The sequence below is a fragment of the Aotus nancymaae genome, unplaced genomic scaffold (assembly GCF_030222135.1).
Source record: "Aotus nancymaae isolate 86718 unplaced genomic scaffold, 86718_ANA_hifiasm-v0.15.2.pri h1tg000014l, whole genome shotgun sequence".
Taxonomy (NCBI): Eukaryota; Metazoa; Chordata; class Mammalia; order Primates; family Aotidae; genus Aotus; species Aotus nancymaae.
Window position 1 is genome coordinate 40,750,555 of NW_026988425.1, and position 12,838 is coordinate 40,763,392.

The following is a 12,838-nucleotide window of genomic DNA, read 5'->3' on the forward strand; positions in this document are numbered from 1 at the left end:
TAAGAGAATTCAGACAGAATTCAAAATAGCTGTTTTGAGGAAACTCAAAGAAATCCAAGATAACACAGAAGGAATTCAGAATTCTATCAGATGAACAGATTGAAATAATTAAAAAGAAGCAAGCAGAAATTCTACATTTGAAAAATGCAATTGACATACTGCTGAATGCATCTGGAGTCTCTTAATAGCAGAAGTGATCAAGCAGAAGAAAATCACTGAGCTTGAAGACAGGCTTTTTGAAAATACAGTCAGAGGAGACAAAAGAAAAATAAAGAACAATGAAGCACACCTACAATATCTAGAAAATAGCCTTGAAAGGGCCAATACTAAGAGTTACTGGCCTTAAGGAAGAGGTAGAGAAAGAGATGGGGTTAGCAAGTTTATTCAAAGGCATAAAAAAATTTCCCAAACCTAGAGAAAGATTAACATTCAAGTACAAGAAGGTTATAGAACCCCAAGCAAATTTAACACAAGGAAGACTACCTCAAGGCATTTAATCAAACTCCCAAAAATCAGTGATAAAGAATTCTAAAAGCAGCAAGAGAAAAGAAACAACATACAACAGACAACAGAGCTCCAAGATGTCTGGCAGCAGACTTTTCAGTGGAAACATTAAAGGCCAGGAGACAGTAGCATGACATATTTAAAGGGCTGAAAGAAAAAAAAAAAAAAAAACTTTGACCCTAGAACAATATATCTGGCAAAAATATCCTTCAAACATGGAGGAAAAATAAAGAACTCCCCAGACAACCAAAATCAGAGGGATTTCATCAACAGCAGACCTGTCCTATAAGAAGTGACACAGGGAGTTCTTTGATCTGGAAAAAAAAAAGGATGTTAATGAGAAAGAAAAAAATCATCTGAAGATACAAAACTCACTGGTAATAAGAAGTACACAGAAAAACACAGGATATCATTATTATTATTATTATTATTATTATTATTATTATTATTATTTGAGACAGAGTCTTGCTCTGTCACCAGGCTGGAATGCAGTGGCGCAATCTCAGCTCACTTCAACCTCTGCCTTCTGGGTTCAAGCAATTCTCCTGCCTTAGCCTCCCAAGTAGCTCGGACTACAAGCATGTGCCACCATGCCCAGCTAATTTTTGTATTTTTAGTAGAGACGGGGTTTCACCATGTTGGCCAGGATGGTCTCGATCTCTTGACCTTGTGATCCGCCCGCCTTGGCCTCCCAAAGGGCTGGGATTACAGATGTACAGGATACTACTAATATAACATTGCAACTGTGGTATGTAAACACTTAAGTTGAAAGACTAAATAATAAGCCAATTAGAATAACTGTAATAACTAAGACATAGCACAATAAGAAATGAAGAGAAACAAAAAGTTATAAAGCACAAGGATGAAGTAAAAGTGTATAGAGTTTTGGCCAGGCACGGTGGCTCATGCCTATAATCCCAGCACTTTAGGAGGCCAAGGTGGGTGGATCACCTGAGGTTGGAAGTTTGAGACCAGCCTGGCCAACATAATGAAACCCCGTCTCTACTAAAAATACAAAGATTTAGCTGGTGTGGTGGCGCATACCTATAATCCCAGCTACTCAGGAGGCTGAGGCAGGAGAATTGCTTGAATCCGGGAGGCGGAGTTTGCAGTGGAGACGAGATTGTACCACTGCAATCCAGCCTGGGCAACAAGAACAAAACTCTGTCTCAAAAAAAAAAAAAGTTTAGAGTTTTTATTAGTTTTCTTTTTGCTTTATTTTATGAAATTAGTGTTAAGTTTTCATCAGTTTAAAATAATGGGTTATAAGACAGTGTTTTCAAGCCTCAGGCTAATATCAAATCAAAAAAATATATACAACAGATATCTAAAAAATGAAAAGCAAGAAATTAAAGCACCCCAGAGAAAAATCACCATCACTAAAAGGAAGACAGGAAGAAGAAAAGAAGGAAGAAGACCACAAAACAATCAGAAAACAAACAAAAAAAAAAATCAAAATGGCAAGAATAAGTCCCTACTTATCAATAACATTGACTGTAAATGGACTAAACTCTCCAATAAGACACAGTAGCTGAATGGATGAAAAAAATAAGACCCATTGGTCTGTTGCCTACAAGAGACATGCTTCACCTATAAAGATACATATAGACCAAAAATAAAGGGATGGAAAATGATATCCCATGCCAATGGACACCTACAAAAAAGAACAGGAGTAGCCATACTTACAACAGGCAAAATAGATTTCAAGACAAAAACTGTAAGAAGAGACAAAGAAGCTCATTATATAATGATAAAGGGGTCAATTCAGCAAGAGGATACAATGATTAAAAATATATATGCACCCAACACTGGGGCAGCCAGATATATAAAGCAAATATTATTAGAGCAAAAGAGAGACAGACTAAAATACAACAGCTGGAGACTTCCACATCCCATTTTTAGCATTGAACAGATTTCCAAAAAAGAAAAGTCAGAGATATCAGACTAAATCTGTGCTATAGAACAAATGAACCTAATACAGATCTATAAAATGTTTCATCGAACAGGTACTAAGAGGAAAATTTATAGCTATAAGTGCTATAAAATACTAAGAGGAAAATTTACATCTATAAGTGCCTACTTCAAAAAAGAATAACAAATAACCTAATGAGGCAGCTTAAAGAACTAGAAAAGAGCAAACCAAACCCAAAACTAGTAAAAGAAATACAGATCAGAGCAGAAATGAATTTGAAATGAAGAAAATACAAAAGAATAATTAAAAAAAAGTTGATATTTCAAGAAGATAAAATTGACAAACCTTTAGCCAGACTAACAAAGGCAGGGTGGTAGTAGTGAAGAACCAAATAAAATCAGAGAAAAAGGGACATTACAACTGGTAAGAAATTCAAAGGATCATTAGTGGCTACTAGGAGCAACTATGTGCCAATAAATTGGAAAATCTAGAAGAAATAAATAAATTTCTAGACACATGTAACCTATCAAGATTGAACCAGGAAAAAATTCAAAATCTAAACAGCCATATACTATAATATATACACCTACTATGTACCCACAAATATTTAAAAATTTTAAAAAGATGGCACATGCCAGGCACTGGCACAGAACACAGAAGATGCAGTTCCCTGAAGCCTGGTTCTTATAAATATAAGTCTTAGGATATTACTTTTGAAAATTATTCTCTATATGTCCATTAAGCTCTAATTCTTATATTAGATAGGTTCACTGACATTTAATTTATATTGTGCTTCATAAATCACACATGCTACAGTAAATATTTGTGTGCACCAAATATTATGTCATCTAAACAATTCTTTCTTCACAGGCAAACATACCATAATATAAATACAATAAAAGTAATTCTATTTATATCATGATAAATATACTTATTTTGACTGAAGGCTGAAGTTAACTAAAATAGTTGAAAGAGCCTTGGGTAAACCTTTGCTGTCTCATAAACCAGCCCTGGCACAAGCCTGGCAGCACAAAGAAGTCCAAAGCAGTGAGGTTATTTCAGTCACAGGCAGCCTCAGCAGCTTCAGTGGCTGAGTCAGACGACCTTTTCTGACAGCACGTGCATGCCAGGCTGCTTGCAGGAGACAAAGCATCAACAGTCTCCTGAGTGAAGCACTCTCATCCTTCCCCCTAGGTTTTCTATTATAGGCTCCTTCAAAAAAAAAAAAAAAGTAGAAATAGGCCACTTGCAGAGAAACTTAGATGGTAGATTATGTACACAGAAGACTAGCAGAGGGGCTCATAGGGAGTTGAGAGCTTAACACAACAACAGGATTCCTCCTGAGAAACGGCCAAATTAGTGCCCTTTGGAAGACTCAAGAGTCCTTGCTACTCCTTGTCATACACATGGAAGGCAACACCCAAGAGTCATTCCCTGGCAGGTTTTGCACTTAAACTTAGAAAGTTTATCAGGGAAGACTTCACCCACTCACTCAAAGAGAGGGAGGTCTAGAAATAACACTGTCTGGACTGAAAAGAGAAACATCTCTCTGGCATGTATAACAATATGTGCAGCCATGTGGACTATTTTTACCAAGTAGCTACCCAGGTCCACAAGGGGGGCAGGAAGACACAGCCAGCATCAACTGTGTCACAACGTTGTGGGGAAGCATGCAAATGGCTGCACATTTTAAGAAATATATGTAATGTTCACATTGGTTTTGTTAAAAACATACGTAAGTGATCACCTCTATGGTTTTATACAACTCGTAAGTTTCTCTAGAAAAGTGGTCCCCAACTTTTTTTGGCACCAGGGACCGGTTTTGTGGAAGACACTTTTTCCACACATGGGGGATGGGTGGGGGAATGGTTTCAGGATGAAACTGTTCCACCTCAGATCATCAGGCATTAGATTCTCAAAAGGAGCGAGCCACCTAGATCCCTCACATGCACAGTTCATAACAGGGTTCTCGCTCCTATGAGAATCTGATGCCAGGGCTGATTTGACAGGAGGCAGAGTTCAGGCAGTAATGCTGACTCACCCACCACTCATCTACTGTACAGCCCAGTTCCTAACAGACCATGATTCACTACCGGTCCATGGCCCAAGGGTTGGGGGCCCTTGGTCTAGAACACATCTAAAAACAAACTTTGCCAAAAAGGACTAGTTTCCCTTTTGTAGAATCGAGAAATAAATAACATCAAGGACAAATTTGATTTTCTTTTAAATTGATGATAAACATACTCATTTACTTCTTGATGTAAAACATTTGCTGTAAATTGTGTAATTAAAAAATTATAAACTAAAAAGCAAGAGGTTATGCTCCTTTTCCACCCTGCTTCTAAATCCAAAACAAATTTAAGATGCCTAAGGGAATCAGCATTAGTACTTTAAATACTTATAGTTCTATCCTCCTTAAAACGAAAATCAAAACTCAAATCACCAGGGAGAAGAAAGGTTGAAAAGACGCAGCATTGTGGAGTGGGAAGATGCTGGCATGGAGCTTTAGGAGATAAGCTCTAATCCAGATTCTACAACTCAAAAGAAACAAGATGATCTAAGAGTTCTCTATTAAAATGAAAAAGATGCCTTTGACTATGTTATATAGGGTGTAGTCACACTGTTATATAGCTCCCACTGCTTAAGATACTATAGTTCTAGAACAGATATTCAATCACCACGTTTAGAGAAATATGTAAAAAGCATAAAGGTCAAAGAGGCTAGACAATAGAATGAAAAGAGTCCAAGAGAAAGACTGAATGAGTGCATGGACCACTGAACACAGGATGATACCTTTCTCAAAGACATCTCTAAGGTAGATGGTACTAGAAGAAAAAAAAAGACCACAATGGAAATAATTGTCAAGGAAGGTTTGGGATAGAAAATAAGTTGGACAGAAAATCTCCTTATTTGCTTGTCTCTGGAGTGGACTGCCTCTGGAGATTCAATATCTTCTGAGAATTTAAAACACCCATTCATAGATAATATGGACGCATTTTGTAACATAATGGAAAAGAGTAGACACCCTGGAATCAGTTTCTCTGTGGGTCTATCCCGGTTCCACTTAAGCTGTGTGACGTCAGGTATACACCTTAACCTCTCTATGCCTTAAAGTCATCACCTCTAAAATAAAGATAATTATTATTCCTACTTCATAGTACTATTGTGATAATTTAAAGTAATGCACATAAGGAATACAGCAGTGACTGACACATCATAAATGCTTGATTAATACTAAATATCATTATTAGTATTTTGCATGCAGAAGAATATGCAGTTAACAATCTCTGAAGATTCCTCTTAAATGTTGTACTTCAGAGACCAGCTCATAATCATCAATTGCACTATGTCCCCCATAAAGAAAGCAAGATAGAGCTTGAAAAGTCATAGAACCCTGGAGGCAGGTGCAGGTAACGGAGTGCATAGGGCATAGCATAGAACAGGGGGCTGGAGGTCCAGGGAACTCACTGGACTTGAAATATAAGTCACAAAGCCAAAATGGAGTTTCGTATCAGAAAATGCCCAATATAGGCACTAACCCCAATTCCAAATTATTTTCCACGTTTGTGAGCACAATTCTTACAATTCAGTCTATAGTCATGTTTCTACTATGTATACTATATGTTTCTACTATGAACAGGTGTCGGGGCTAGGCTTACAAGAATCCTACAGTCCAAAGAGCTGTTTTGCTTATGTTCCTAAACTAGGATAACAGATTTCTTCTTGAGCCTTCTAATCCTGCTTTGTTCAATAAAACTTCCTGCTATAATAATGTTTATTTGTACTGATCAGTATAGTAATCACTAGCCACATGTAGCTTTGCTTGATATGGGACTAGTATAAATGTAAATTCAATTTCTCAGTCTTTTTTTTTTAAGACAGGGTCTCACTCTGTTGCCCAGGCTGGATCACAGTGACACAGTCACAGCTCACTGCAGCCTTGACCTCCTGGACTCAGGTGATCCTCACATCTCAGCCCCCAGGTAGCTGGAACTTCAGGCACATGCCACCACGTCTGGCTAATTTTTTGTATTTTTTTTGTAGAGACAGTGTTTCACCATGTTGTGCAGGCTGATCTCCAACACCTGGCTCAAGCAATCCACCTGCCTCAGCCTTCCAAAGTGCTGGGATAACAGGGCTGAGCCACCATGTAATAATTTTAATTTAATGTGGCTAGTGGCTACCATACTGGAGAGTGTAGAGAATTTTAGAAGTGGTTGCCCACAGCACTGCATTGAAAGAGACCCTAATGTATGTCTGGGCCTACCAGAAAAACATTCTGTGATCTATCAGAGATGTCTGTTCCGGGACACAGAAGGGGAGATTTTATTACATTTGCAGGTTCAATGAAAGGATTTTCTCTCCTTAGGTCAAAAGAGAGCCTCTCTTTCCTAATACCTACAATGATTCTTCAACACAAGGTTACTTCGTGCTCTTGTAAGAAATGAGATGAACTGAAAAGAGCCAGATTGTAATAGGAAAAAGTTTTAAAGAGAACGTCACCCCAGATAATGCATAATGCCCCTCTGTACTGTGGGAAGAAATACTGGTTTCTGACAGTTTTGCAGAAATACATGAAGTCAATGGGGTATAAAACTATTATTTTAAGCTACACTGTAGGCCGCTTCTCAGTAATGCTATAGTTGTGTGCCATAGACAGGTAATTAAGATGGATAAATAAATCAAAGACAGACTACACAGAAAGTATAAGCCACATTATCCATTTTAAATGCAGAAAATGTACTAAATGTAGTAAAGCCATTCCAATAAAACCACCATGCCTTGGTTGAAAGTAACACATACCTCAGCACTTTAAAATAGCATACTTCATTTTCCAAGAAAGGTACAGAACTCTAACGTGATTTGTTCAAAATACACTGTACAGCCTTCATGAAACAGTATCGTGGCCTTATATAAATGAATCAAAAGACACCACATACAACACCTGCCATCATGAGAAAAATCAGGAACCTATGTATTTCAATTCCAGATCCCAACAGGGATAAAACCCTCCCAAGGAAAAACTACCTCAAACTCACACAAAAATTCGGTTCTAGGTGATCCTCAAAGCCTCAAGTTGAGAATCATTTGAAGTCTTCTTTGAGGTTCAATATGTTACAACCAAAATGGCAAGGTTTTGGTATAAGCACCTGTTTCTGTCCCAGATCCCTAAGCCTAGGAAGGCTGCAGAATTCCCAAAGGACAGTCAGTGCCTGAATTTGCTCTGAATGGAACCACATCAAAGTAGTTATTTGTGTAACCCTCTTCCCTTAAAGAAGTCAAAAAATCTATCACAGTAAGATCATGAACTTCTTCTGGAACATTTACTATTTTCCTGGGATTCTACACACATAAATTCATCTTGGAATTTCACTCAAGGAGATCTATTTCATTTAAGGATCAAAGGACTTTTATAAGCTGGTCCCATTGCTTGATTCACAAAGAGAGCATCCTTGCTAACAAGAAAGCTGAAGTTACAGCAAAATTTTAACTATTAGATATTTAGAGAGAATGGTTCCATTTCCAAAACAAAAAAAGCTGTCATTATTGTCCAGAAAACAAATGAACTGTGGTACTTTTTCTTGAACTAATACTTAACATCGAGTTAAATAATTAACACTAAGAATTCAAAAATAACCTCTTACCTCTACCACTGTGGTTTCTGCAGCTTTGCACATTGGCAAGTTGAAATTCCTTGCACTTTTCCTACATCAGGGTGTGGGAGATAAGAAAGTGGGGGAAAAAGACCAAAAATAAATATCTCTGTCAGCTTTAAGATTTTATAGATTAGGATTTCTATTAACTAAAAATCTAAGAATCTTTCCAAAATGAGTTTATCATATTTTCCATTAATAAAGTTTCATAAATAGCTCATAAATTTTAAAAAATCATTTTATTAATGTATATAGTTTTGAACAGGCTTGAGAGAAAGAGAAACTATTTTTCATGTTCAACATATAGCTAGATGCACAAAAAGGATATTAATAAATATATCTTCTTTGAAGTTAATTTCCCTTAATCTTTTAACAACTTCACTTTGTCCCTATTAGTTAAATATTTCCTTCAATAACTTGCTCTCATTAACACATTAAGAAAGGAAAAGTAGCAAATGCTTCACATGAGAAGGTATAGTAATTACATTCTCTATTGAAGAGAAGAAGCCTATTGCTGAAACTAAATGAAACATTCATTGGTAATTTGTGAGTCACCTATAAAGATCATTCTGGAGAATCATTTTCTGATGAAGTTTTTGAAAGTACAACACCTACATCAGACCCTGAGGTGTAAAAATTTCTAAAAGGTGCCAATTTTGCTGATGGTTTTGTACTCTGATGTTCCTCAATAACAGTAAAAGTTAAAATATATTTTTTGTCTCTGGGAATATAGGTTGCCAGCAGAATTTCTTTGGTAGAAGGGAGCAAGTCACAGCTATATTTTACTAGCTCTTTGGGGCCACCAGTATTTCTTTTGCTCAGATTGAAGGATGCATACAGGAATAGGAGCATCCTTGAGAAGGGAGTACGCGTGAACTTTCACAAGTTGCTGGGTTAGATCCCACTAGACATCCAGGCATCAAAAGCTCCAAGGGCAGAATGGTCACAGGAAAAAAAAAGTCTGAAGTCCCCCACTTGAATAACCTAGACAGACCTCTCTTCCAGCTGTCCCACTAAATGTGAAGTCAGTCCCAAGGTCACTTGACCATTGGTAATGCAAGCTTTCATTTCACACCAGAACTCGTAAACCACCAGCATAAAATCAGTGCCTAGAATAGCCCTTGTGCAGCCTTTAGATACCAGAGCCAGGCACTGTAGCACAGAATAAATGTGGAAATATTTTCCATAACTCATTTCTGCTTACTAATATACAATTTTGTTAATCTTTTTAAAAAAGCAACTAAGCAGGGCCGGGCGCGGTGGCTCACGCCTGTAATCCCAGCACTTTGGGAGGCCAAGGTGGGTGGATCACGAGGTCAAGAGATCGAGACCATCCTGGTCAACATGGTGAAACCCTGTCTCTACTAAAAATACCAAAAATTAACTGGGCACGGTGGCGCATGCCTGTAATCCCAGCTACTCAGGAGGCTGAGGCAGGAGAATTGCCTGAACCCGGGAGGCGGAGGTTGCGGTCCAGCCTGGGTGACAAGAGCGAAACTCCGTCTCAAAAAAAAAAAAAAAAGCAACTAAGCATTTGTAAATAATACACAAATGTGTCAAATAAAGTAAAGATGATGTAAAATGTCTTGTTATTGCCAAAATTAGTTGTATGTTAAAAAACTGCCTAAATCAAAGAAATCAAAGAGCATTAATATCACATAACTTCTTCAGAAATAAAAAGCAATACGAGAGTATCACTGAGAACTTAATTGTGATTGCACCAAAGCTGCATTTGCTAAAGATTTAAAAATTGTTAATTGAAAGCGGCAAATGATAATATGAGGAAAAACAATGATTTCTGTAATCTAATAGGTAAAGTCTTCAAGATTAAACATTTTGGAAAACTCTTAAGTGTATACTAAAGGGTTTCATAATCCTCAAAAAACTATGTAAATCTAAAAGTCCAAGATTGGTATGCTTAGAATAACCAAAAGATTTTAAAATCTATCAAGTCTGTGGCTAACCAGAGTGAGGATTTAAAGTTCAGTATTATAAAGGTTAATCAATTTTTCAGATAGGACATTTGTAAGCATTTCCTAGGAGACACCAAAAGAACTGCAAAAGGACTAACTAATGATTATTAGCAGTATCTCTTCAGAATATCAAATTAACTCTGACATTTTAAAACAATACATGTAAATTACAATATCAACTAAATAAAATTGTGTGACCCATGTTTTCTAAGCATGTAAATGGTTTTCGCAACTAAAATATACAAGGAGAAAAACAATTGCATGTGCCTATATAAAAGGGCATATAGATTCAAATATGTAACAAGCAGTGCAGCATGGATGTCAACCAGTCCAAACAAGACTCCCACAAGTGGACATACCAGCAGCCCTGCACACACCTATGTGCAATACACATGGGCATGTATGATCTTGGGCCATTTCCAAAATAAATTTTTAAATTGCAAATTCACCCTGACATCCATTTTTGTAATCATAATTTAGTTGCTGACATGTATGAGTGTTTTTAAAACTATCACAATACCTGAAAATCACGTTTCCTGCTCGGTCTGCCTTCCAAGCTTTCACCAAAGCAAAATCCCCTGTAATTGCTTCCTCCAAAATAAAGTGCTGACCATTGAACTCCCTCACCTGCAGGAGAGGGAGAAGGCATTGTCAGGTATTTGCACAGGTCTTGATTGTGATAGAGACACTCTGATAGAGGTAGATAATGAGGATACTAGTCTAGTGAGGGAAAATGTCTCAGAGGGAAAAATATCTCAGAGACTTCAAGGATAAGCAGTGTTAGGCAAGCAGGACTTAGTCAAAGTAGTCGAAGGGGAGCTAAGAAAACAGAGAAGCAAAGATTCAGCAACAAGAGAAAACTTGTGCATTTGAGGAAATGAAAGTTCTGTAAGCCCGAGGGATAGACTATTTTCATTTTACTATTTTGTGTGTGCGGTTTACATAATCAGTATGAAAAATAGTCCCTCTTTCCTTCTCTCTGGAAAAAAAAAATAGTTTGCATAAAATGGTCTATGTATTGTTTTTGTACATAAGACAGTTACAAAAAATCTATCATTCAGCTATCCTCATTAACCTACAATCAACTGTTGAGATTTTAAATGGGATTCACAGAATCAGTAAATTTGGAGAAAACCAACACGCTGTATCTTACCACCCATGAGCATTGTGTATGCCTCCATTTACTGAGGTTTTCTTTGACTTTCTTCAATAGTTTTATCATTTTCTCCATACAAGCTTTGTATATTTTTCTTAGGTTTATTTACAGGTACTTAGTGGTTTCTGTTGCTACTGTGAATGTTACATTTGCTCCTATCTACTCTTCTGACATTACTGGTCTAAGGGAATGCTATTGGTTTTTATTTATGTTTATTGCCTTTTAATTATACTACAAATTTTGGGGGGTAGAACATAAAGCAAAACTGTCTTGCCATCACGTTCTTTGATTCTTGAGGGTTTATCTCCAGAAATTAAAACAAACATCCATTGCCACACTCCATTACTGCACAAGATGGAGCCATGTGAATGCAGAACTCCATTCTCATCCCTACTGCACCCCCTAGTGGAAAAACAGACAAGTGCATTTTACAGAAAGCTGCTATAGAAAGTTTCAGTACATTTGCTTCAACTATGGTTTGAAACAAATCCTTTCTTAAATAAAAGCTACTTTAAAGATATTATCCAAGTTTCTTGCTAGAAAAAAGACTAATGAACTTAGGGAATAATTGATTAATGAGGATCTTATTATTATGAACTCAGATAAATTATATGAAAGATATTTCTGAGCCACATACCAATATAGAGTTACTTTTTAATGGCTTCTGTATTTTAAAAATCATTGTAAATACCAACGATGATAGTTGAGTATTTTACATAAAGATCTAGAAAACTGGAGTAAATATGTGCAAATGCAAGGCAGAATCAACAAATAGCCTTCTTTTATATTCCAGTTACATGATTTCCTGATGTGTCTACACACCAGCTATTACTGCTAGTTTTACTAAAACTTAAAAATGGGGAAGGAGTTGGTTTTGCCAAGCTAGCTATTATATTCACTTGAAAGAATTGTGCATTTCATAGTCACCACTTCCTCACTTTTTGGTTCTTTCTTGAATCTAGTGAGATTTTCATCCCCTCCATTCCAGAAAGGAATAATCCTTAAGGTTGCCAGTGACCTCTGTTTTTGCAAATCCAATGTCAATTTCCAGGCCCTGTATTACCTATCTCTTCACACTCAGTTGATCATTCCCTTTCCTCTTAAAATTTCCCTTATCTTTCAAATCGCCAGATGTACCTGGGTTTCTCTTTCACTTACTAGTCACTCTTTCCCATTTCTCTTTGTTGCTCCTTCTCTTTCCAATCTCTAAATGTCAAAGAAGTGGTCTGTATCTGCACTCAGCCCCTAGACACTCACCTAGTATACAGATTTAAATGTTATATGCTGACGCCTCCAAAGTCTCCATCCTGACTCTAAACTACCTACTGACCTGAAGTCTACTAAGCACCTCTTCTTGGAGTCTAACGGACAGCTCAAATGCACCATGTCCCATACAGAGCTCTTTGATTAGCCTTGTGCCTCACCCATTTTGCTTCCCTCATCTTATACACTATGCTTGATTCCTCTTACACCCCTTACCTATCCACCAGCAAATCCTGTTGGCTCTACCATCAACATTACCCCAATTCTAACCACTTCTCTCAAACTCCACTGTTTCCACCTTGGTCTAGCCACCTTCCATTCCCGCCTAAATTAACACAACAGCTTCCTAACCCCTCTCTCCCTGCTTCTGTTCTTG

The 12,838-nt window shown here is 37.2% G+C and overlaps 1 protein-coding gene across 2 annotated transcripts in view; it reads right to left on the reverse strand.

Annotated features, from left to right (window-relative positions):
• Positions 1–12,838, reverse strand: part of OXCT1 (3-oxoacid CoA-transferase 1) — a 136,071-nt gene that overhangs the window by 96,203 nt on the left and 27,030 nt on the right. For both annotated transcript variants that reach the window (XM_012435458.2, XM_012435459.2), the window contains exons 6-7: positions 10,564–10,670; positions 8,062–8,122 (exon numbers count right to left, since the gene is read on the reverse strand). In XM_012435458.2, the coding sequence (XP_012290881.1) occupies positions 8,062–8,122; positions 10,564–10,670 (168 nt within the window). The remainder of the gene's footprint in view (positions 1–8,061; positions 8,123–10,563; positions 10,671–12,838) is intronic.